Source organism: Platalea leucorodia (genome assembly GCF_965183815.1).
Source record: "Platalea leucorodia genome assembly, chromosome: 8".
NCBI lineage: Eukaryota > Metazoa > Chordata > Aves > Pelecaniformes > Threskiornithidae > Platalea > Platalea leucorodia.
In genome coordinates, this window is record NC_138830.1 from 24,127,123 (window position 1) to 24,152,881 (window position 25,759).

At 36.0% G+C, this 25,759-nt stretch overlaps 1 protein-coding gene across 1 annotated transcript in view; it reads left to right on the top strand.

The window, feature by feature from the left end:
* Nucleotides 1-25,383, top strand: part of LOC309594490 (period circadian protein homolog 2-like) — a 50,739-nt gene extending 25,356 nt beyond the window's left edge. The window contains 17 exon segments of the mRNA XM_082320426.1: nt 1,522-1,573; nt 2,962-3,104; nt 3,442-3,520; nt 8,301-8,407; nt 9,034-9,187; nt 9,603-9,711; nt 10,087-10,218; nt 10,599-10,695; nt 11,525-11,681; nt 11,764-11,891; nt 13,544-13,717; nt 13,974-14,234; nt 15,661-16,508; nt 19,010-19,196; nt 19,723-19,915; nt 21,595-21,745; nt 22,928-25,383. Of these exon segments, the coding sequence (XP_082176552.1) occupies nt 1,522-1,573; nt 2,962-3,104; nt 3,442-3,520; nt 8,301-8,407; nt 9,034-9,187; nt 9,603-9,711; nt 10,087-10,218; nt 10,599-10,695; nt 11,525-11,681; nt 11,764-11,891; nt 13,544-13,717; nt 13,974-14,234; nt 15,661-16,508; nt 19,010-19,196; nt 19,723-19,915; nt 21,595-21,745; nt 22,928-23,077 (3,122 nt within the window). The 3' untranslated portion in view covers nt 23,078-25,383.
* Nucleotides 25,384-25,759: the final 376 nt, after the last annotated feature.

A 25,759-nucleotide genomic window follows, 5' to 3' on the forward strand; every position in this document is an offset into this window, starting at 1 on the left:
CTGAACAATACTAGATATATAATGCACTTCTATAAATCAGCAAGGCTTGTCTGTTGGCTAAGTGTCTTCTGAATGTCATTGTTTATCGGTTCCTGTGCCCCTTTCATCCAAATGATGAATGAAAACAAAGTAGGTATTCATGCTGAATAGTGGGTTTGCTTTCCAGTTTTACTAGCAATCCAATGACCACAGTTTTTCTTTAAAATTTCTTTTCTTCAGATATAAGGGGAATAACATTCTGCCTCCTTCCTTTTAAAATGGCTATGATTAGAATACTGGACACCTTGATTACAGTGTAGAAAAATGTACTTCAGCTACCATCACTGTGAATTCACCAAGTACAATCATATCTCTATTCTTTTAGCATTAGAAAAATGATGTTAGGCATGCTAGTGGTGAAGGATCAGCTGTCTTAGGGCACTTGATATTTGTTTGTGGGAGGATTGTTTTACTAGTGTAGCTACAGCTGTTAGGAATTGAGAAATAGCTGCCAACTATTTTAACCAAACACTTGAAATTCAAGGTCTGCTCTAAATGTTCGAAATTTCAATCCATTGTATACTAAATCTATTAAGTTAAGTCAGAGTGTAAACTATATTTAATCTGAAAAAACCAATGAGCAATAAATATATACTAAATAAATGCATATATAAAGCAGGTCGGAAGGGACCTTGTGAGATCTCTCGTCCAACCTCTGGCTCAAAACAGGGTCAATGGTGAATTCTGACCATGTGATCCTCATTACAGATATTCAGTTATGCAATTTTTTTTTTTTCTGAAACAATTTCTGTAGTTTTATTATGTTTATGTGTAGCTTCAAATTTCAAAAATGCAATAAGTGGAACTATGCACACTATCCCATGTATCAGCTGCCATAGAATATAATATCCAAAAGTATTGCGCGCTGAAGCCTTTGAAAGACCAAAGCTTACTTTGAAAATCAGTCTGTGGCTACTCTGGAAAAGGAGGGAGATAGGCTTAAAAGATGAGGGGTTTTTGTGGGGTTTTATTGTTTTGTTTTTTTTGGTTTGGGTTTTGGTGGGGTTTTTTGGGTTTTTTGGGGGGTTTTTTTGTTTGTTTGTTTTTGGTTTTGTTTTTGGTTTTTTTTTTGGGTGGTGGTGGTGGTAAGTGGATTTGATGACCTGGCTGTCCTAGCGCCTTTCTAGGAAAAACGTCAAATTTGGGGGTTGCAGATAATCAAACATTTTTGGTCAACACTATAAAGTACAGTGGAAAAGCTGATAAGAGTAAACAGCTCAAACTAGAGAACTGTTTAGATGTAGTTTTGGCCAAAGGCTTAATCAGCAAGCCGCTGTGATACACATGCCAGCCTCAGGATCCGAGTGATATTCAGATTTAGTTGCTTATGAAGTACATTGTTCAGCAAATTCATACGGAGACTTCAGGAAACAAACTTTTTAAAGAATTCAGCCTTTATCACTTAAGGAAAAATTCTTCTTTTAAATATCATAATCTAGTAGTAATTTGTAACTTGTTATGAAATATGTTTAATATTTCCAGAGTCTTCCACCCAGGATTGCATGGAAGAGAAATCTTTTTTCTGTCGCATCAGGTAAGACAACAATATTACAAAGCTTAGTGTTATATTATGAAAACATGGATTACAAAAGTATTTGACTTTTATAAGAACCATGTGGTATGTAAGTTTCTTACTCTTCTTTAATATGAACATAAGGCAAAACATATGCATGTCTTCTAGTTGATGAATTCCTAGAAGCTACAGAGAAAACTGCAAAATGATTTCAGGAAGTTGGATCTTAGAAGTTAATCAGTGTGAATATTGACCTTTACACCATAAAGGAAGCTGATACGGTATCTCCTACTGCTATGGAAAGTCTTCAGTTCATGTCAATTGAACTGTTCTGTTCAGCACCTGCTACCGAGTCTCTTTCATTCTAGAAGACTAATGTCTCATCTTAAATTTATCTCAAGTGTCCCGTAGAGAAAGATATATGAGGGTAACTTGAGTCTCTTTTGCAGTTACTAGATGACACAGTTCCTTTTGGTTTTGCTTTTCTTCCTTCTTTTCCTGCCCCCACTCCCTTTAGTTGCTTTTATTTAGGAAATGCTGACAACTTATTCAGTGTTCTTTCTTGTGCAATTTTATTTCTTGCTGCTTATTGCCTCACTGGTAGCATTTCTGAAAACAAAAATTGTGGATCCTATTACTTAATTACTTCTGGAGTAAATTAGAACGTATCATTAAAGTACAAGTAAACTTTAAACAAATTAGAGAGAATGCACTGCTCCAGAGGGTTGGATTGGATTACTGTAAAAGTACTGCTGGTGTTATTGTGAACTTTTTTTGTCCAGCTAACATTGATTCCAAAATCTTTAGTTCTATAAAGCTGTGCTGTTATAAACTAACTACAACTGAAATTTTTTTTTTTTGTCACTGTGTAAATGGTTGTTATTTTATTACTATGCTTTGGATTCTTATTAAGTAAACAACTGTTATTATAGGTAAGAATTTCTGAGTCTTTGTTCTTCTCAAATCGGGATAAATATTGAGTAAAAAAGGTCTTTATGTTAACTGAGGGGATGTAGCAGTCTTCATAAAATACAACTATAAATTCATCCCTCTGAACAGTATAATGTCACAGATTAAGATTATTGGATCAACAAAATAATCTATCATAGGAGGTGGGTTTTTCTTTTTCCATCAAATTTCCATTTAAAGCAATTGTGGGTCTTTTTATTTCAGGCAGTAGAGAGGACAACGTATTCTTTATTGCAGTTGGTATGCAAAAGATGCCGTTAGAATTAGCTTTTCTTCTACCAAAAAAAAAAATAATTCAGAAAGTTAAGTTCTTGGATGCTATTTTAGGAGTTATCATGCAGTCCTTGTGTCGTGACGAAATTACAATAGATAAATTAAAACTTTGTTTAACATAAGATGAATCTGTTGAAATAATTAACTCTTTTTTAAATTATTATTAGTGCAGGAAAGGAGCGTGAAAATGAGATTTGCTATCACCCATTTCGGATGACTCCTTACCTTATCAAGGTGCAAGATCCAGAAATAGCAGAGGACCAGCTTTGCTGTGTGTTGCTTGCAGAAAAAGTACATTCTGGTTATGAAGGTAATCCTTTGAATGTGCAAAGACCAGCTTGGTTTCCTGAAATTGAGAACTTCTATGTTCTGCTACAGGAATTTTCATGCTGTGTAGCACAACTGAATTTCAGCCTAAGAAAGCCAACTCTGAGTTACTGTCAGTGATCTCAAGTTTTATTAAAGTGAAAGATAATTGATTCTGTTCTCTGCCCTTGCTGAGAGGCTGTGAGCTAGCAAGCTGCTTTCCTACATGCTCTTAGACAGACTTTTAGAATTTACTCACTACTTCATAGAAACATGTAGCCCAAAGTATTTTATGTATGCAAAAAACCCCACTTGTTAATCTGCTTTTATTTTTCTCTCAGCACCCAGAATTCCTCCTGACAAAAGAATTTTTACAACTACGCACACACCGACCTGTTTGTTCCAGGATGTAGATGAAAGGTAACTTACAAAAAAATATTCTTTTTCAATTTACTGATAAGCAAGCTATCCAGTATCTTTGCAGGTATTTTTAGGATTTAATTAAGATATCTGTGTAGGGTTAAAAAAATTATGTGACTATTGAAGAGTGTTCAACCCAAGAAAAGTACATCCCCCAATTTTCACTAAGCATGAAAACACATTACACTGGTATTTAAGTGGAAAACTACTTTCCTGCTAACAACTTGTTCTTCCATTTTCCTTCCATCTGAGGGAAATCTGGATATAAATTTAATGAATGAAACCCATGGTCAGGAAAATTCCTGTGCTAACAGTTGTTACCTGTATGAGATTTTTAGGTTTTATTTTTTTAAGTTTGATCCAATTAATAACAAACAATATGGTGCTGTCACTTTCTGCTGGCCCAGATACCACTAGAGGTATGTCTTTTAAATGCAACATTAGATCTTTAAAAAAAAAAAAAAGTTGTGTTCTCAGTTCAAACTACAGTATTCATAGTTCTTGCTGTTGTCTGTATACAAAAACTGCTCAAATTCTACTGGCTGAAGACTTCACATTGCTCTGACAATCATGAAAGCTGATTAAAGTAAGTATTCACATTTCAGAGTAGAAGCAAATATGCTGCCTGTGATCCTAAGGCATACACAGAGGCTCAGGAACTAAAGTGTAAACCAGGCTTTCCTTTAGTCTTCTGGATTGCCTTTCAAAGGATGTTTAGGTGGTGGAAATGTGAGGTCTATGAAAAGAATGAAAGATACTCCTTCAGAGTTGGGAGCGTACTTGGATAATCTCAACAAGCTTTTAAGGACAGGGATGCACTTCGGAATATTGTAGTGTTTTGAAGGCTTGACAAGAGAATTCACTTGTTCCTGAGTTGAAAACACAGGCTATCCTTTCCCTTTCTTTCTCTTCCTCTTCCCTTGTTTTACTTGATATTTTCTTCATGATGGTTTCTGTGCTATATGATTTTTTTTTTTTTTTTTTTTCTCTCCTTAGTGAAAACTAAGTTGGCTGCAATAGTAGCATCTAACTTCTGAGATTCTCCCCTCCTCTTGTTTTTAAGCATTCTAAGAATGCTAAAATTTTCCTTGTAGGTCTAGATGGGGAGGATGTCTGCAGACAGATTAGCAGTATACTGGACAATTTTGGATTTCTGTGGTATCTTTTGGGTGGGAGTCTTCTTGTTTCTGAAGAAACATGCTGTTCTTTGCAAAATCTTTAACTGCAGCAGAAGAGAGAGGGATTGGGGGAAAGGAGATTATTGGGAAGTTTGGCTAAACTGGAGTCAATAAGGTAAAAACTGTTTGACTTTTGACAATTTATCTGCAGAGAGGTCAGGCACATCGGTATTACTGCAGCACATATATGTTTTATTAAATGAGAATTGCAAAGGGTAGCTATCAGAGATTACTATAGAAGAAGTCAATGGCTAATCAGTGAGGATAAGCTTGGACTTTAAGGTACAGCTATTTTTGGCTGACTTGTGGAGACATTGTGGCTTAGTGTGAAGAGTTCCCGCAGGGTAGAAGACAGTGTAATGCTGACAAACTGTTTTTCCACGGTATGATTTATACAGTCTCTCTAAATAGCACAAGTTGATGCAAGAGCTACTTAGTCCAGTATAGCTGCGTCCTCTTCATGGATTTTTCTCTGTCCCTCATTCCCACACGTGCTCCAAGCCAACTGCAACTTTGCAGGTGGGTTTATCTTTTCAAATAGGCTAACGGCACAATGTAAAGCTTCCCTTCCTCCATGCACCCCCAGCTCAGTTATTTCCAGTCGTCACTTAACAGAAATGGCAAGATTACTGAATGGAGAGCCTTGCCCTTATTCTTGGGCTTGGGTGGACTAAATACAGCAAATCCCTTCACTATGGCTACTAAGGAAGCTTCTTTCCTGTTAGTCTGGTGTTACCACTTATTCTCAAATGCCATTTTTGAACATTCACAGTGAGGGCTGATTACATCTCGGTCTAATACTAGGACTTTGCTTCATTTATTTCTGTTCTTGCAATCTGTGTCGTTGATTTTGCTTTTAATTATTTAAATCCTGAGAGCATTGGCAGCCAGATAAATGTTTACCAAGATATTCATATGCAGTTTATTACTCTTAAGCTCTCCAGGGTTAGGTGAAATACACAAAACAATAGATTCTTGGAGAAAGTGGAGTCTAATATTTACAAATATACAGCTGAACACCTGCTGTTGGGTGAGAATTGTTCATAACACAATGCTGAAACTGTTGCCTGACTTGCATAAAATAAAGTTAATTCTGTAATCAGTATGTGTTCATGAGTTGGAAGAATGCTTATTTGTCCAAACTCTGCAAGTGGATCTCTGGACAGAATATGTTAAGTAAAAATAAATATTTTCCTGAAATTACATGGATCGTTCCTGTATATATTTGTTTTTGACTTCTATTTGATACTTGATGTGTATGATGGGTATAAGGAATAGTTCACAGTGGAGTGATCTTAGGAAATGAATTTAAAGCAGTTTCCTATTTAACTTGCAATAAGAATATAAAGAGACTTCTTATTCATGTTGTTTTGACACTTGAAATGTCATTCTATAAAACACAAACTAAACTTGCTGCCTCTCCTCATCAGCCATTCTTATGCTATATGTGCATTTGCATTCATAAAATGAGTTTATTAACTTAAACTCTGAATTATTTTGAAGTTACTCATGAGGAAGCATAATGATGCTGAGGCACTGCCTATAGTAGATAGTAAATTAAGTATTCTCAAATACAGTGTTATACGATCACAGAAATGCTGGTTGGAAGGTACTACTGGAGGTCTCTGTTCCATCCTTTTGCTTGAAACGAAACCATTGCCCAGTTCTAGGTTAGATCAGCTATGACCTTGTCTCAATAATGCCTGAAAGCCCCCAAGGACAGAGATTACACAATCTGTATGGGAAACTGTTCCTGTGTTGCACTACTCACTTTGTTAAAAAAACTTTTCCTAACATCTAGCATAAGCTTTCCAGACTGCAATCTGGGGCCGTTGCCCATAGTTTTATTGTCTGGCACCACCAAGAAAATTTAACTCCATCTTTGTAACATCTCTTTCCAGTAGTCGTGGGAAGCTCCTGGGTCACCTCTTAGCCCCCTCTCCATTGGAACGGGCGAGCCTAGCTCAATCTCTACTCATAAGTCTTATGTTCTAGATCCCCGACTCTTCCAGTGATCTTCATATCAGTATAAAAATGCCTAGGGGATTTTTTTTTTTTTTTTTTGCATAGAAGTGACTGAATTTGCATCTTTCTTTATAACTAGGTTAATAAATAACAGTTTAAAATTTGATCCCTTTTAGGATAAGTGTTCTGTCACAGCACAAACAAATGTAGAGTTTGCGAGGCTTGCATGAAGCAGGTGGCAAAGAATAGGAGCAGTGCAAACAAACTCATGTTTTCTTCTACTTCTTACAATGGATGAAGTCCTAACTGAAGTCATTCAGAGTTGATCAGTATTTTAAACTCCTCTAGCAGCATAACTTTTCTTATGTACTTTGAACTTGGCAGCATTTTTAAATGTCAATGTGTCAAAATGATATGATTTTTTATGAGTTTCATGCCAGTTTCAGCTTTGTAAATTTGTTGCTTTAGATCATCCACAAGCTTTTAAGACTCATTATTTAACTAGTTGCTTCAATAATAAGGCATTAGTTGCTATCCTCATTTTCCCCTGAATATCTCAGCCTCTTTGCCAGAAGGGTGTTTGATGTTTTGGGGAACTGTGATCTAATTCCAGTGGGTTATTGAAGTGCAATGTTAAAGGCATTTGTCCCATAATGTTTTTGAGGTCTAACACAACACACATCCTGTGTCTGTGGTGCACTGTGGCTAAGTTCTTCATTAAAGCTATTCACATACTGAGTATCTGTTCCTGGGCCTTTGTCAGCGAATGGGACTGGGGGGAAGGTATGCAGCGCTTTGAGTTTACAAGATGACTTGTTGGCATCTGGCAACTTCTTAAACATTACTGAGTAGTATTGACTTCATGCATTATTTTTTTTCCAAAGCATATTTGCGGTTAGCTTTCAGGGTAAGGTGCAAACTGTCATTTGTGAACTTTCACTCTTTCTCCTTAATATGAATGCTTTAAGTGATCAATGAAAACTATTTCATCACATAAATTAGTCCTTCACATCATTAGAAGCAGTCATTGATAATGTGCAGGAATTCAGTAACATTACTTTTAATTCTCTATTTTAATTAATAAGCTTGCTTCCTTGCAGCTCCTTTATGAGTTAAACTCTTAACCTGCCTGTGAGAAAGTTGGTGTTTTTTTTTTTTTTTTTTTTTCCTTGAGTCCTAGTCAACTACCCTGTTGCTAGTTCAGCTATAGTAATCCTGCGATCCTTACCCTTGGCTTGCAGCCCGTAGATTGGGATACTATTTACATTCATGAGAGTTTTACAAGATTAAACTTTATTAATGCTCTTTTAAAATTAGGGTAAGTATTTATCCTCTAGAGCTAGGCAGCATAGTAAAGACAGAACTGCTGTAGCAGACTCCGTGATTTGGTCTGATCATGTTTTATAAAGTTACCAAAAAAACCCCAACAACCCCACAAACAAACAAAAACCCCCTTGTTCAAAGAGTACTACTGCTATTAAGTTGGCACTGCTGTTTCCCCAAATTTAAACTTAAAATTATTCATTCTCTTTATAGGAAAAACAGCAAAGAAAGCTTAAAATGGAAACATTTTCAAGATTAAATATACATATATTCCACTTGATTTTTTTTTTTTTTTTTTTTTTTTCTTTCCACAGAGCAGTACCTCTGTTGGGATACCTACCTCAGGACTTAATAGGAACACCAGTCTTGGTGCATCTTCACCCAAATGACAGACCCTTAATGCTAGCAATTCACAAAAAAAGTACGTAATCTCTTACTGTGACAGAAATATTTTTTTTTCTAAAAGTTAATAATAATGACTACAGAGGCCTCAGCAAGTAGGAGGTAAAAATTAATTGTGACTATGAGTTTTTTTTTGCAAGTAAATACTGAATCCTTTACTCTACAACTTGATTCTTAATGCAAATAGATGAAAATGAGAAATCACTCAATTTTGTGTTTGATATGAAGCACATGTCTGCTGTAAACAAATTGACTGTAAATGAATATTTTATATATAAAGAAAATTTTCTTGAGAATATAATGATAGAAGTTTTCATACTTTAAATGGTAGTCTTTCTTATTTCATAGAGAAGAAAATAAGAGCCATTCTGGCAATGTTAATTTGTTAAAATTTGAAAATGTAAAGCTGTTTCTTCAGTCATCTTTAGCCTGTTGTGTTCTGAAAGTGATTTTCTTGACATAGTCCAGTAAATTAATGAAGGTCTGCTTATTCTGGTAGCCCAGCATTTCTAAATGTATAGACGTATCTGGTATTTGTTCCTTCAAATATCATCTTCCTCCTTTGCAATTCATTGTAAAATCCCGACTCATTAAGTAGATTTGTGCAAATATTAATCTGAAATTTTTTTGAATCATTCATTACAGTACTTCAGTATGGAGGACAGCCTTTTGACTATTCACCAATCAGGTTTTGCACTAGAAATGGAGATTATATAACCATGGATACTAGCTGGTCCAGTTTCATTAACCCTTGGAGTCGAAAAGTTTCATTTATTATTGGAAGACACAAAGTTAGGACGTAAGTTAATGAACTGTTGGGACTTTAAGATTTTTTAAATTTTTTATTTTCCCTCCCCTTGGGTTTACATAGTGATCCTTAAGAAAGACATCACGAATTTTCAGGGGTGGAGAAAAATCATGCATACAAATTGCTTCCTATTTAAATTTGGGTTTTGTGACATAGTAACTGCTTTAAAAAGAAATTTGAAGTCGTTCAAATTCTGCCAATACTGTCAAGAGTTGCTTCAGAAGAGGGAAGTCATGCTCAAAGTGAGTAAGGGTATGTATTTTGTCAGATTCAAAGGTTGTAGATGCAATAGAATAAGCATCAGATTCTGTTTACTCTATATATAGATGGTAAATTGAAGTTGTGGTCTCTCTGTGATTGAAGTACTTGCATTTGTAATGAGCTGGGATATGTTTGGTTTATGCAGGGGTCCCTTAAATGAAGATGTCTTTGCTGCTCCCAACTATACAGAGGATAGAATCCTTCATCCCAGTGTTCAGGAGATCACTGAGCAAATATATCGGCTATTATTGCAGGTACAACATGTGCTTTAATGTAACCTTTTTCATTTCCCACTGAAGAAAGGGCATTCATCTTTGTGTGACATTTTGTTTAGCTGTCTACTACTGTACTGGAATTTCTGGCTACAATCCTAGAAATTACTTACACTCATGATTACTAGAGAAGGCGTAACTGAAGTACATTAAAGCTCCAGTTGGTATTTTAAGGATTTCATGCAGCTATGGAGTCCTCACAAAAAAACCCCAACCCAAATCAAAACAAAAACCCTAAAATAAATCCTTTTTTCCTCACATGGAATTACTGGTAACAGTTTCAGTTTTGTTTAAAGCTGGTGTGCCGACATATGTGTGTATATAGATATATTTTGTTGTTGTTGTTGTTTTTAACAGCCTGTACACAACAGTGGATCCAGTGGCTACGGAAGTCTAGGTAGCAATGGTTCACATGAGCACTTAATGAGTGTGGCATCCTCCAGTGACAGCACAGGAAATAATAATGAAGACACTCATAAGGATAAACCAGTAGGTTTGGGTTTTCTTATTCAAGTATACTGTAACATCCTGTTAGTGCTTGGTTAAACTTCTAGCAGAAAAAGTTCTCAGTCTTAGCAGCTGTATTTCGTTTACCAAGTGATACTGGGTTTTTTTCTAAAGTCTTTGTAATGTATCTTTATATTTTCCTATCCGAGTCATTCAACCGTATTAAACAAATTCATTCTCTTTCCAATTCCCAAAATTCTGCTGCTGCACAATAAAATTCTATGCATCAGGATTTCTCCTGTGATCATGCTAATTGTAAGATAGAGATTAACTGAGGTTGGATTTAGTCTACTGAGGAATCACTACACATGATGTTTTATGCCAGAATTTTGTAATAACTCTTTTTAATGACCTGCTTTCAGGAGGTTTGTCAAGATGCCCGTAAGGTCAAAAATAAAGGACAGCGTATTTTCACTGACAATAAAGCAAAACTGGAATGTAAGAGAGCGCCTTTTGCAGGTAAGACATTAGCAAGTTAATTAAGTATTAGTCTATTGTGTTGGTGCCTCGTGTAATATGACAGTCAGATTTTTTTCTAGTTTAGTTCTAATGAATGCATAAAGACAGCATTTTTATCAATTAAAATTATATTGTCCTGTGTCACTCCACTGTGTTCAGGAAAATACTGTGTTCAGGAAAATACTGTGTTCAGGAAAATACTGTGTTCAGGAAAATACTGTGTTCAGGAAAATACTGTGTTCAGCTATGTCTGAATTGGTAATGGTATAACACACAGTTAAGGCATGTCCTAAAGCTGTTGTTTTGAAGTACCTTAATTGTAACTCGTGTTTTCGTACAAGTCAAATATCTTCTTTTCTGTTAGGTGGAGGAAAATGTTGTGGATGTTTTCTTTCCTGTTTGTGTTGTAACATCATGAATTTTTAAGTTGATAAATGAAAATCTTTCTTACTAATGAGATTTAAATTTTGCATACATTAATAGGTTATTCTTCCAATAATTTGTTATAACTTACGGGCACTAGAGTTGTCCTCATACTGAGTGTATTTCGACTCTAATGATATCTATTCTTTTATAGCCATATTATTTATTCCCTTTGGATCCATATGCATCAAGCTAACTAAATTTCACATGTCCAAGAATCTGTAAAAACAGGAAAATATTTACACAATGTTCACTTAATATTGCACAAACATATTACTTGCTTTACAGGGGTTAACTTGTGACCTGTCAAGAAATATATATCAAAGAGAATTTTTACTGTTGCTTTTAGGGGAATTTGCAAGGATTTAATGCCTTAATTGCATAATAGCAGTATCTCTTTTCACAGAAAAACAAAATGGTCCTGGTGGTCAGGTGAAAGATGTAGTAGGAAAGGATACTGCAGTAACAGCTGCTCCTAAAAATGTGACTGCTGAAGAGTTGGCTTGGAAAGAACAACCCATATATTCTTATCAACAGATTAGCTGTTTGGACAGTGTCATCAGGTAAGCAACCAGTGTGTAAACTACTTTTGACCTCTAGACTTAAGACTTGCGTATCTAATATTGTTAAATCATTGTATTTTAGGTACTTGGAGAGTTGTAATGTGCCTGGTACAGCAAAAAGAAAATGTGAACCTTCATCAAGTGTTGCATCACTGAATTCTGGAGTTCATGAACAAAAACCAGCTGATAATGCTGTACAGCCCTTGGGAGGTATTTCTACATCACAGCTTTTTCTTGATTGACTTTTGCTAGCAGCCAGTTGGATGTTACTTCTTTGCAGAATAATGACAAGTGTAGCTTAGGCATGACCTCACAGCCATTTTCTCAGTGTTAGATGTTGATGATCTACCTTTTGATTATGAAAATCTTCCCTGCAATCAAAATACTGAGTAGTTGATTGCATCTACAATCAAGATATTCAATAACCTTATTTATACTGTACAAAATACAGCAAGATTTTGAGTTTTAGGACTTGAATCATTATCAGATGTAAGAAATTTGTTTTACAGTTGAGACTTGTAAGAACAACCAGCTGAAGAACCTGACAGCTAATTAATTGCAACAAAAATATGCATATTACACTTCTGTTTCTTCTTTGTGGACATTAAAAAAACAAACAAACAAAAAAACAAACACCAAAAAAACCCAACAAAAAAAAACCAAGAGAGGGTAAAATGCAGCATTGCACTGCTCTGTGTTGTGTGAGGCACAAGAACGCACTCGAAAGGAGTGTCCAGCCATGAAAATAAAAAATGGGGATTACTGAGGGATAGCTATCTAAAAAGTCTGCTGTAAGCAAAAACATTAACTGAATTTGTTAGGACTTATGTATAGCATTTGATATAGTCCCTGTCTGGATGGGGAGCTAAAGTGAAGAATGTAACTGTTTGGTTAGTGCAAGAATTGTGAGATTGGTGAAGAACTATACATAAACAAGATACTTGCTGATTCAACCTTGTCATTATATGAGGCTGAAGGAGAATGGTCTAGTGGAGTTTCTCAAAAAGTGGTCTTGGGAATGATCTTGTCTAGATTTCCTTTTGATGAGCTTCAAAAAGTTCTAATGCAGCTTTTAAAATCACATTGGAAGGTATCAGTATACAAAGGAACAAAGTGTCCTGTAGAAGGAATTGAAATGCCTTGAGAATTAGAGAGGAAGAAATGGTGGAACTAGTATCATACAATTAGGAACGCAATTTCTTCTGTCATTTGGAGTGTATGCAGTTACAGTTGACAGGAGAAGATGTGGGTTCACTAGCTTTTTGGTGCATTGATGAGGGGGAATGGCGAAGCCACCAGCATACTCTAGTCAGGAAAAAGGCAAACTTTAGGTCTTAAATATGTGTTATGCCAACTATTCCTACTTAGAGAAGGAATGTTTTAATGCTGTTTTATGGAGCACTGGTATGACCTCTGCTGGATTATTGTGTATAGCTATCAGGTGAGAGAATTTAAACAGGTGGATGCTCAGAGCAGAGCCGTTAGGATAACCAGCTAATGACAGTGATTAGTGTACAATGATACGGGAGCTGGGCAGGACTTAGTCTTAGGCTGGAAGAGGCTAGAAACTTTTTTCCAAAATTGTGCCATGAAAGAAGAGTGAAGACCAGGAAAGAGCAAAAAGTGCTTCATTGAAAAGATTTGGTTTGGCTGTATGTGAAAGTAGAGGACTGGATTTGGTTGCTCAGAAGTCATTCTATTCCTAAAACGTTGTTGGTGGAATGCAGAAAGTAAAGTAAGATGTTCATTTTGTGTCTTGTCAAGCACAGTTTAGCCTCTACTGTTTTGCAACCCTAGCAGCATATAACTTGCGTTCGCTCTTGTTTGTGTTCAGTAAACTACAACTTTATTTCTTTTAATAGATCCTGCTGTGTTGAAGGCATCTGGTAAAGCAAATGGTCCCCCAGTGGTTGGTGCTCACTTAACATCTTTGGCTTTACCTGGCAAGCCTGAAAGTGTTGTCTCTCTCACAAGTCAGTGCAGCTACAGTAGCACCATTGTTCATGTTGGAGACAAAAAAACGCAACCTGAATTAGGTATGATTCTTGCTAATAAATTTTCTCCAAAATGGCGGTTGCTAGCAAGTTTAAACTTCAGACATGTGAACAGCTAGTATCTGCTTGTGACTTACATTTTCTTACAGCTAAAATGTTCCGATGGAAATGGAATAAATAGGCACAGCACTTGTTTCTTAAACTTACAGCAAAATTATTTCAGAATTGTAATAGCTTAAAAATGCCTATACAGAGTTTTTTTTAACCTCGATTTATTTCTTTCCTCCTGTTTCTGTAGAAATGATAGAAGATGGTCCAAGTGGAGCAGAACTCTTAGATGGCCAACTTCCTGCCCCTCCATCCAGCTCTGCACATGTAAATCAAGAAAAGGAGCCATTTAAAAAACTGGGACTTACAAAGGAAGTCCTTGCAGTGCATACGCAAAAAGAGGAGCAGAGCTTTTTAAATAAGTTTAAAGAAATCAAGAGATTTAATATTTTTCAGTCCCACTGCAATCACTACTTACAAGATAAACCAAAAGGACGGCCTGTTGAACGTGGTATGGCAATAGTTTTCACAATAGAACTTGTATTTCTATAGGAAGTAAATCCTGTTGAGAGGGCATTTCCATTTTTAGCCTTATTGTGGGGCCACTGTGAATAGTGACAGTTGCATGCTATTTTTAAAGACCACAGGAAAAAATCTTTCTGCTAAGTCTTGCTTGAAGATTGAGAGTGGAATATAGCTTTTAATGTAATAACTGACATTTTAGTAACTAATGTTTTCATTTTTCTCTGTTTACTATACCATTACTGTCATGCATCTACTTTCAAGGGACAAAATACATGCTTTAGCATGTTTGCTTTATTGTACCTATGCTGGTATTCCCTTGCTTTTCCTCCTGTCTTTCCATCTGTCTTTTTTTTCAGGTTTGTGGTTTTGTTTTGTTTTCAGCCCCTTTGCTTTACATCCAGTTTACCCCATTCCACTATTGTGTAATTGGTGAAACAACCTAATAATTGTTTGGTTGCCTTTAAGTTAATAATGTGATCAGTGGGATGGAAATAGCACAAACTAGCTGTAATAGTGAGATTGTTTTGTTTATTAGGACTAGGAACTCCAGATGGCATTTTCAGAAGTGGTTGATACCAATCTGACTTTGTTCCCATTTCAGTCCTGACTTGACTTGGAACAGAAATCAGGCACTGCTAAGCATTTTTTGCAGATTCTTATCTTTCATTTTTTTATTTAAATAGCTATGCAGGTCCTTGATTTAAGAAACCTTCTTCTGGAACCCTTTAGTCCCCTTGCATTCTTTATACTCAATAAACTTTCAGCCTATCTAAATAAGCTTTAGACAAACTAAAAGTTTGAGCAGCTTTTAGTGCCAGAAGATATTTTATGCATTTCCTCTGTAATCAGATGAACCAACAGCCTTCACCTAGGGAAGAGTCACTTGGTGCAGACTTCTCCTAAAATAAGGTTGTAAAGGTAGCATGCTTTTTTCCTTCAGGAAATTCCTTTCTTTACGTGTATTTTCTCTCCTTCTGCTCCCCCTTCCCCCTCCTTTTCAGTTACGGACCTGCATGACCTTAACTCTCTGGAAATGCTTTCAGTCATGTCCCATACTGCTTTCATTGTAATTGCTGGAGTAATTACAAGTTTGCCTCTCTGGGAGCCACTGTTTTGCAGCTTTATGCTGTTTGGGTGACACACATTTGAGCCTGAAATGATCCGCTACTGCTCTCTTTTCTTCATGATGTGTCAGCATGGTTTTCATTGCCCTGTTAGCTCAGCTCTTGTGCTAGACGTAAAAGTGAACCTGACCCCTTCCCAAATACTTCCACTTGGGTAGGCTAAGTCCAGAACTGTGGTTTTGAGCAACTTCTAGGGATGACAAGGTGAAAGGGATCCATCAGATTGCAAGTAGGATCCTTCCTGATGTGCTGTGGTGGGTTTTTTTTTTTTGTTGTTGTTTTTTGCAGGTGGCCGTGGACAAAGAAATGGTACTTCTGGAATGGATCAGCCTTGGAAGAAAAGTGGAAAGAACAGGAAATCAAAGCGCATTAAACCACAGGAGTCTTCGGACAGTACAACTTCTGGAACTAAACTGCCCCATCGGTTCCCTCTTCAAGGTTTAAATACTACTGCTTGGTCACCATCAGACACTTCACAAGCGAGCTATTCAGCGATGTCTTTTCCCACCGTTATGCCTGCATATCCACTTCCTGTTTTTCCAGCAGCAGGGGCTGTACCACCAGCTCCTGAGACTTCACTCTCTGGTTTTAATCAGTTGCCAGACTCTGGAAATACTTGCCCCATGCAACCATCCCAGTTCTCTGCACCCCTCATGACGCCTGTTGTAGCTCTTGTGCTCCCCAACTATGTCTACCCAGAGATGAACAGTAACTTACCTCAAACGCTATACCACAGTCAACCCAACTTCCCTGCCCATTCCACTTTCTCTTCACAGACAGTATTTCCGACACAGCCACCATTTGCTACACCCAGCCCTTTCCCACAACAGGCATTTTTTCCAACACAGCCATTCCATTATAATCCACCAGCAGAGAGTGAAAAGGTTCCTGTCACAGAGCCGCGAAATGAGCCATCCCGTTCCTGCACTCCACAGTCAGTGGGTCCTCAAGACCAGGCTTCACCACCTCTGTTCCAGTCAAGGTGCAGTTCTCCTCTGAATCTTCTACAGTTAGAAGAAACCACAAAAACTGCTGAAAGTGGAGCTCCTGCGGGTTTACATGGAGCTTTAAGTGAGGAGGGAGCCATAGGCAAAATCATGACAACTGATAACTGTAGTAGAAAGGGATCCTTACCAGTAAGTATGCTGATGGGTTTGTTTTTTTTTTTTTTTGTCTTCCCATTCTTGAACATATCTGAAGTTGTTAATATGTAGAGATGCCTAAAATGGATTCCACTGCCCTTGTTTTCCTGTCTCTGCTACACTGTTTTCAATCCTTTTGCTTGTGGGACCTGTTTTTTAATGATAGGCAGTCATCAGTCAATATAATGCCAGGAGATGGACTCACAATTGTAGTTAGTAAATTCAGACTTCAGCAGACTGAGTACATGAAATCCAATCATTAGAATAGTCTTAACCTTTAAAAATTAAAACCACCTTGTTGTTGTTGTTCTAAAGTTACACTAGGAAGTTTGGAAATACATCCTGAAACAGTTTTGTTTCACTTTTTTAAAAATATGAATATGGATAAGCCCATTGAAAAGCACTGAAATAGATTTAAAATAATACGAGCACTTTATTTTTAGCAAAATGTTTTGGGCTAGTGAATTTGTGTGGACGGGGGGAAAGAATCTCTAAGTGGTCTGAAAGAAGCTGATTTGAAATAAAATCACATCTTTATTTACAAACAAGCAACCAAAGAAAAGGAAGAATGAATTACTACTTGCAGGCCACAACTTTATTCGGTGCACTAAAACTATGCTGAGCTGTTTGGTAACTTCAGGTTTCTTTGTTTTCTAGCTCATTCAAATTTGACAAATCAGTTTAACAAATAACCTTACAGAAACTTCAGATGGAGTAATATGTCCATAAAGGTTTCTATGACAGAAATAGGTAGACTAATATTAGTGTTTTCTAAAGGCACCATAGAGTGTCTTTGTAAATGCTAAGTCACTGATGGGATGGAGTTGCAACCTAAGCCTTTTCGACTGGCTCCTTCCTCCCTCCTGCTCGTCTTGTGCTGTGGTTTGTAACTGGTCTCTGCATCTAATGGTGCAGTTACAAAGTAGAACTTGTGTTCACTGCTGATAAAAGGGAAGCAGGCATTGGAAGGAGTGGCTTTTACTTTTAGGCATGTCTGAGATCTGAACTACTCTAAGTAATTGGTAAAAAGCATTGTTAGTGTTGATGCTAGCAGCTGATGAGATGACTTACTTTGTGCAGTGAGTCATAAGCATGTATCTACAGTAGAAGTTATAAAGGAGGAGGAAGGAAAAACTTCTGAAAAGACTTGTTCCCCACACTGTGGGGTGCATTTAGATTTCCATGTTAAACTTTTCTCCCTGGTTAATTTCCAGATGGTTTATTTTACCTAATAGTCTTGATATTGATTCTTAAGGGGGATGAATGGAGGGAGAAGAGAGAAATGGATTTTGTCATATCTATGTTTTTCTAGAGAAACTTCCAAACTTGATTGATACAGTGCAACAACTTGTCACATTCTGTTATTACATGTTTGTTATCTCATGATCTTGAGAACAAATACATTTGGTTTCCGTGAAAAAAAAATCTCTATCATACTAGTTGTGCAAATGGTACTTAGGAGCAATTTTCAGGGTTATGTGCAGTGCCATATTTGGACTAATGTATTCTGTGCACTACATCTCTGAAATCTTATCTCTATAAGGACTTCTGACTTGTGCTGTGGTATAACAGTGCATCTGTGATAGTCTGTAACTTAGAGCATGCTCTGAGATGCCTCTGCTGAATTAAAAGAAGCTCGATAATAACACTTAATAGTAACAATTTTGCTGGCAAATTCTTTTGAATTTCCTCGAACTGTTAGTTCCTGTTCTTTAGAAACCTGCAAAATGTAACTTTCTGTAATTTCCTCATCACTTACTAGGAAATGAGAACAATACAGGCATTTGTTCAGGAATGTGTTAAGGATAAAGGTAGTTCTTTCCATTATTATGTATTTTGCCAAGTTCTGTCAACCTTAATTTCTACTATTCTAAACTGACTTGCAGTGAGGTTTTGCTTATATTAGAAATCAGTGTAGTTAATGCCCTTTCGCTTAAAACTATACAGATAAGTTACCTTGCCTAGGAAGCTTGCATCTGGAAACACCTTCTTCCTTCTCATCATTCACTACTGAGAGTATTAACAGTGATGGACTGTTGATGCAAATCTCCTTGAGATAGATTATAGTAGGAGCAACTGCTAGTGTGTCTTAGGTGTCTTGGCTAAATTCTGACTTGTCCAGGACAGGGGCTGTCAAAACTGAATAGCAAATGCCTTCCTTACTTCCTCACTAAACTATACATACATACATATATATATACACACACACACACAATGTGTATATATATATATATTTTTTTTTTTTTTAAGAGAAATTGAATTGAAATCTCAATTTTACTGAAGGACCACTTTTCTGCCTATCAGTCCACTTCATTATTCCTCAGTTGGTCTTGGCATATGTTATTGGTGGTTGTCTGTCTTTTGAATAACTGTGTAAAAATACTAGAATATAAAGTGAAATGGATTAATACTAAATGTAAATTACTAGTAATGAAATAGCCTTGGTTTTTTGTTTTGGGTTTTTCAGGTTTTTTTTCTCTCCTTCTTATCACTAGGCTGAATCTCCAATGGACGCTCAAAATAGCGATGCGCTCTCCATGTCTAGTGTCCTGCTTGACATTTTACTTCAAGAAGATGCGTGTTCAGGCACTGGTTCAGCTTCTTCAGGGAGTGGTGTATCTGCAGCTGCTGAGTCTCTGGGGTCTGGATCCAATGGCTGTGGCATGTCAGGGAGCAGAACAGGTAACACTGGCAGTGAGTACTCTTAGCATTTTAGAAGAGTTGGAGCGTGAAGTATTGCAAACGCCACTTCAACATCAAGTGCTTTATGTAAAAATCTTTATTGTCTTTAATCCTCATTGCATAGTTTATTCTTGATTTTTTTTAATTACATAACATGAAAGTTTTTTTCTATTGTGCTTGATTTACAGTATAGAACCTTTTAAGTGTGTGTAAAATAGCCATTAAGATATTATGTAGGTATGACAGAATAATGAAAATACTATACTCCTTCACGTTTCATTTCAGAGTTTTTAATTTAAGCAAGCTAATTATTCTGTTGAAATGGAATGGAGACTTAGCTTGATTATTTGAGTTTTAAAAATATTAATGCATTTACATAGGGGTGGAAGCTCCCTCTGTTTAAAAAATGAAATAAAAGAGTGGTTGTATTTATACTTTCAGTTCTCTTTAATCTCTATTTTCAAAAGCATTCAGATAACCTATGTATTTGACAATTTATAATGAAACTTTAAATTTCTTTTTAAAGGTAGTAGTGAAACTAGCCATACCAGCAAATACTTCGGGAGTATTGATTCCTCAGAAAATCATCATAAAACCAAAATGAAGGCAGAAATGGAAGAAAGTGAGCACTTCATTAAATATGTCCTTCAGGATCCTATATGGCTTTTGATGGCAAACACAGATGACACTGTTATGATGACTTACCAGATACCTTCACGGTAATTCCAATGTTGTAATCCTTCATGAACTGTATATATGTTGGGGGGAGCACGGTGTATAGAAGGAAAGATATATATGAATCTCTGTCTCAATAGAAGTAAATTGATTGTAACGTTTAGCTCAGTGTTAGGAAGAATTCTTGCTTCCTGTGTATTTTTTGTATACTACACAAGATGTTCTCAAAAAGTAAAATTATTTGATTAGACTTACCTGTATTTTTAGATCAATTACCTGAGTTGAAATTAACTGTGTATATTTTTTGAAGCTGTTTTATAGTTAGTGATTTGTAACTACTTGTCTAGAAATCTCTGTAGTCTGATTAACAGGTCCTGGTGAGTATGCTTAGATCTAATGATGGTCTGTGGCATGGAAAATCTGTACTCCGTGGCTGTTGTCCTTGAGATGCCACATTCAGTGGCATGCTGCTTTCTCTGCCTTCTGCTTTTTTCCCTGGGTTGTTAACTTCCACACGTTCATTCTCCTCCATAAATTCCTATTCAAATAGGACAAGGAAGTAGAAGGTAAAAATCATAAGGTTTCTAATAGAAAAAAAACTTAAAAAAAAAAAAAATTCCTCCTTCAATAGCTAAGAACAGATATAGGGGGAGGTGGGGTGACAAGTCTGCAGATTTTTTTTAATCTTCTTGTTTATATTTCTTGAGAACAGTGAATGTGTTTTGAAAGGAATAGGAAGTTTCAGTAAAAACGAGTCTTTTGAAAGGAAAGGAAAACAAGCTTTCAAAATACAGAAGCACAGGGATGATGGAGGGGAAACAGAGAACACATCGTAAGAACTTCAGAATTTTTCCCTAAATTTAAAAATATCTTGGCATTTTCTCAGTTTCTGTAGCCTGAAGGGTTGACAACTATAGATGGGAATTCCAGTAGACTGTAAAAGTAGCAGAGCCTGCCAAAGTGAACATAGTATAAAACAGAATATTGTGATAAGAAGAGTTAAGCTCACTGTCAGTGTGTGATGCCCAAGAAGAGAAGTGTAAAGCCAAGCTGTTCTTAGGCATGCTCTAAGGAACAGAAATAGTACTGGGTTTCTTGGAACTTGCTTTCTATTGTTGTGTTTTATAGAGGTATACAGCTTGTAAATGCTTGGTGTGGTGCCTTTTTTTTTTTTTTTTTTTTTTTTTTAAAAGTTTCTGAATCAAGATGGGGCATTGGGAGAAGAGAGAACTTTGGCAGCTGAAATAGTGCAGTGTTTTCTAAATCTCCCCCCCTCAGTCCTGAAGTTTAATCCATTCTTGATGACCTTTTTAAACATATCTTAACTACTTCTGCTTTAGTACCTCATATGTGCATCTAGTGTCTGTTCTAGGTTGTCCTCTAAGTGAAGGGGAACTTGGAACTTACTGCAGGAGCAGCAGAGGGAAAACTGGGGTTCTTGGTGGTTTCACCGGTGGTGTTGCCTGAACAGCTCTAAGAAAACTGTTTTCAGTGATGGGTTTTGAAAAGACAATGAGCCAGCAGAGTTGTATTAAAGTTGTCTGCAAATGCAGAAAGCTGATGAAATAACCACACTTCATTTTCTTCCAATACAAGATTTGTAAGCTTAACATTCCAGAACAAAAATAGTCTTTAAAAATGTTAGTATTTGACTGTGTAACCTTATATAGGCATAAAGCCCAGAAACTGTTGACGTTCAATTTCTACATACATTTTATTTTAGAGATTTGGAAACAGTTTTAAAAGAAGATAAGCAGAAATTAAAGCAAATGCAGAAACTACAGCCAAAATTTACAGAAGAACAAAAAAGAGAGCTTATTGAAGTTCATCCATGGATCCAGCAAGGTGGACTGCCAAAAACCGTTGCTAATTCTGTAAGTTTAAATCAGTTAGTTACTCTCACATGTGTAACAGTGCTTAAATTATTAGCTGCGTATGTTAGACTTTTCCATTCTTGTTGCTATGAAAGCTTGGTCAATTACACAGAGAAAAAAATTCATTCAAACTTCCATGCAGTGGTGTCTGCCTTGATTTAATTTACCATTAAGTCGTCTTTCCAATGGGAAAGTCAAAGTAGTGGTAAACACAGTATAAGAAATTTCCTTCCTATTTGTAAATTTCTGTGTATCTGTTTGAAACCCTTTATTAACACAGCCAGAAACTTTGCTACATAAAAATGTAGTTTGTGTGCAGAAATTTATGCCCGTTGCTTTCTAGAAAGTACAAAATTAATGGGAGTATACTGTTCCTTTTTTCTATTGGACTTCTTGCACAGGATCATCTCTTGTCTTGATTCTACAAGTGGATTAATGGCTTGAAAAGCAAAAAAAAAAAACCAAAAAAACAAAAAACAAAACCGAACAAACAAAACAAACCAAAAAACTAAAACCAACCAAACAAAAAACCGCCCAAAACAACTCAAACAAAAAAACCCAACCAAAAGAAAGCATTGTTGCAGTTTTATTTGTTGTCTGTATATTTTACTTATTCACACACAAATACCTGATTGCATTCTCTTTTCCCTAAGCTTTCCATTATTTGTAGCTTTTTGCACATAAGTTATCAAATGCAGAGGCTCTCTTTGCACTTTAGTATTTCAAAAGTCAGTGTGACAGGGTTGCAGTGGAATCCTAATCCTGATGTTAGTTTCTGCAATGCTAATACTATAGCATCCAACTTCTGTAAGCGTACAGTTGCTTCAGTCTCTTAAGCACTGCAACTGACATGAACATATTACTGCAGGGCTAGCAATTAAATGGAGAAAAAGGTGATTGGAAGTACATGTAAAATGTCAGCATTATAAACGATCTATGACATAACTGCTTCCAGTAGAGTTCTCAAGTACTTGTATTGATCTACTACAGGTTATAAAAGGATTGTGTGGGGGAAAGTTGGGGAGTGGAATATATCTGGTAGTTGCAGTGCAGATGTAAAGGTTCCCTTGGAATTGGGGATTGCATGCAAATGGACCGTTGTTTGGAAAAGCTTTTTTTTTTTTTGCTTTTTTTTTTTTTTTCCTTATGAGTATTTCTATAATTTTCTGTTTTTCTTTTTAGGAATGTATTTTTTGTGAGGACAATATACAGAGCAATTTTTATACATCATATGATGAAGAAATCCATGAAATGGACCTTAATGAAATGATTGAAGACAGTGGGGAAAACAACTTGGTTTCCCTGAATCAAGTCAGTGAAGAACAAACATAGCCTTTGAGCCTGTTGTTTTCAAAGCTGCTTCAAAACTACAGTGATGATCCATAACGGTTTTAATCTTGTATCCAGCAAGATGAATCCAGTTCATAAAAACAAATGTGTTTTTCTTGCTCTAGAAGAGTCATTTGTGAATGAATCTCTTTTTAAATGGTGGCAATCTCTTCCCAGTAAGGACATTGTTGAAGATGGTATAGCTTTTCTTTAAAAAAGAAAGACTCATATTTTGCACTCATATGCCTCAAGTATTTCTTTATAAACTATAGAAACTTTCATTGATGCCTACTGTTTTTTGTAGAGTGGTTTAATGAGTACTGAAAATCCCCTTACATACATACAGTTCTTCAAACCTCCTTTTGGTAATGATTCAGCATTATAAATTGTTCTACCGATTTTGCTCAGTGGCTCTTTAGCATTGTTCTTAATGTTTTGAAGTGGTCCAGCATAGTAGAAGAAATAACCTTCAAGCAAATCCATTCACACTTGCCCTTCTCACACCAGTTGATGCTATCCTCTTTGTTTCTTATAGTTTTGAATGTAGGAACCTTTTGTGTCCAAGAGAAATGTTGAACGAATTTTGTAAGATGGTCTTGGGTTAAAATACTTCTGTGAATGTGCGAGAAAGTATAGATGAGTGCTGACAACTTTGTAGCCTTTTATTTAAATGGACACTGCAGTACTATGAACTGTTTATTACCTTGATTGAAGCATCATTTCTGAGAATTTATACACAAGAAATCTTTATGCTTAAAGATCTTAAAACTAAGACCACAGAGGATGACTGTGTATGCTTCAGTGACTGTTAGACAAAGCTTGGTATAACTTTAACCTTTATTTCTGATTTGTTCTGTCAGGAGGTTGGCCATCCGTTTTTCCTGTGTGGCTAAACAAACATCAAACTTTTATGTGGCAAGAGAGGATTAGATGTTTCTTGTCATTTGAAGATGGCTCTTATAAAAGAGAAGTGATTCTGAGAATAGTGTTGACTTTCACTATATTCAAATTGCATAATCCAAAACTTAGTGTGGCTGGAATCCTTTGCTGTCAAGGATTTAATTTTAATGCCTCTGAGATTGTATTGACTTGAATATGTGTACTTTATGTTCTCGTGCTGTTTATACGTGTTGGATGTGGGAAGAGAACACAAAAGAGCAACTTCAATATATTGGTTAGTTAAAGGATGTTTAGTTCAGTATTGCTAGATGTCAGCTGTAGGTTTTGGGGTGAAAAACTTATGGAGAAATTCAATTAACTTTGATATGTTTGTCTTAAAATATTTTTCATGGAAAGCATTTCCTTTTTTTTATTAGGATAACGTTTCTATTCACTGAAATTTAGGGTTATTTTCATTCTATAAAAATATTTCTCTTTGCATACAAAGAGGATGTGAAGTTAGGTCTGACACCAAAAACATGCAGAAGTGACTGGTATTTGCTTAGTGGAAGAAATAATTTGTGTAAAGTAATTAGTTATTAATTGGACAGTGTCATGAGGAAATTTGGAGACAGGTTCTGCCAATAGCAGAGTGTGTGAACTTGTGAAACAAGTAGAATCACAATTTTAAAAAATAAGTATCTTAAATGTAGTGCAAAGCACTACCCAGCAAGATCTGATTCCTGTCTTTAATAGTTTAGCAAGTTCAAACTTTAATATATGTAAATACAAACTGAATGAGAAATTTTAAAATGTTGGTGTTCAAGTCCAATGTATTAAATGTTTTAATCATAAATGGAACAGTGCAGCTATACCAACATATTAAATATATTCCATTTTTACATGTAAACACAAATAGTTTTAATTGGACCAGGGTTTGGGAAAAATAAAAGCTTTATATAAAAGGAGTGCATCATAATTATACAAATTATTTTCAGGGACTTCTCAACCACTTTGAACTTCTTTGCTGTAGCATGCTTTTTTCTTTTGTGTTTGTTTTTTTTTAATTTCTTCTCATTCTTTTTTTTTTTTTTTTTTTCCTCCAATGACCATCTTGTAACCATAACTTAGTGAAAGGAAGAGAAAAGTATATTTAGAGCATTTTGTGGATGTGCTTACTTAGGGACTTAATCTTGCATCCTTAAAGTGTTTGCATTTACAGGGTGGTATTAAAATATTTTCCTGTAACTTTAAATCTACATGCCTCCATTTATAGATAAGATTCTGAAGCTGTAATTTTTCCAAACTGTCGTAAGATGATTTATTTGTGATGACACTTTGTCAACATGTCAACAATGTTTTCTGTACACTGTGCAATATATTTTGGTTTTGCCACTTGTGACTAATTTTTATGACTTTGCTTTTTAGAAAACTGGTAAATAAAACAGATATATTTTTAGTTGCCTTTTTGTTCCTTGAGCCTTCTACTCCATGTAAGAAGCAAAAATATATTCATTACTCTTAGTATGTGAACTGGTATTTCAAACTGAAGAACTTGCAAGCTATGAAGTTAGTTGTGGCTTACTGTCCTGAAGTAAAATTGTTGCCAACTTGTGTGACCTGCAAGTTTAGTGGTGAAATGGAAGACTGAATCTTTGTAGTGACTAGTCATTCTGAAAACATGTACAAATTTATTCCCTGGAAGAGCGTATGCAGCTGGGTGCTCTCTGTTCGTTTGTTCAAAACCACCAGAAGACACATTGTCCTTTTTGCTCTGTGTAGTGTCAGCTGCGGAGACCTTTTCTC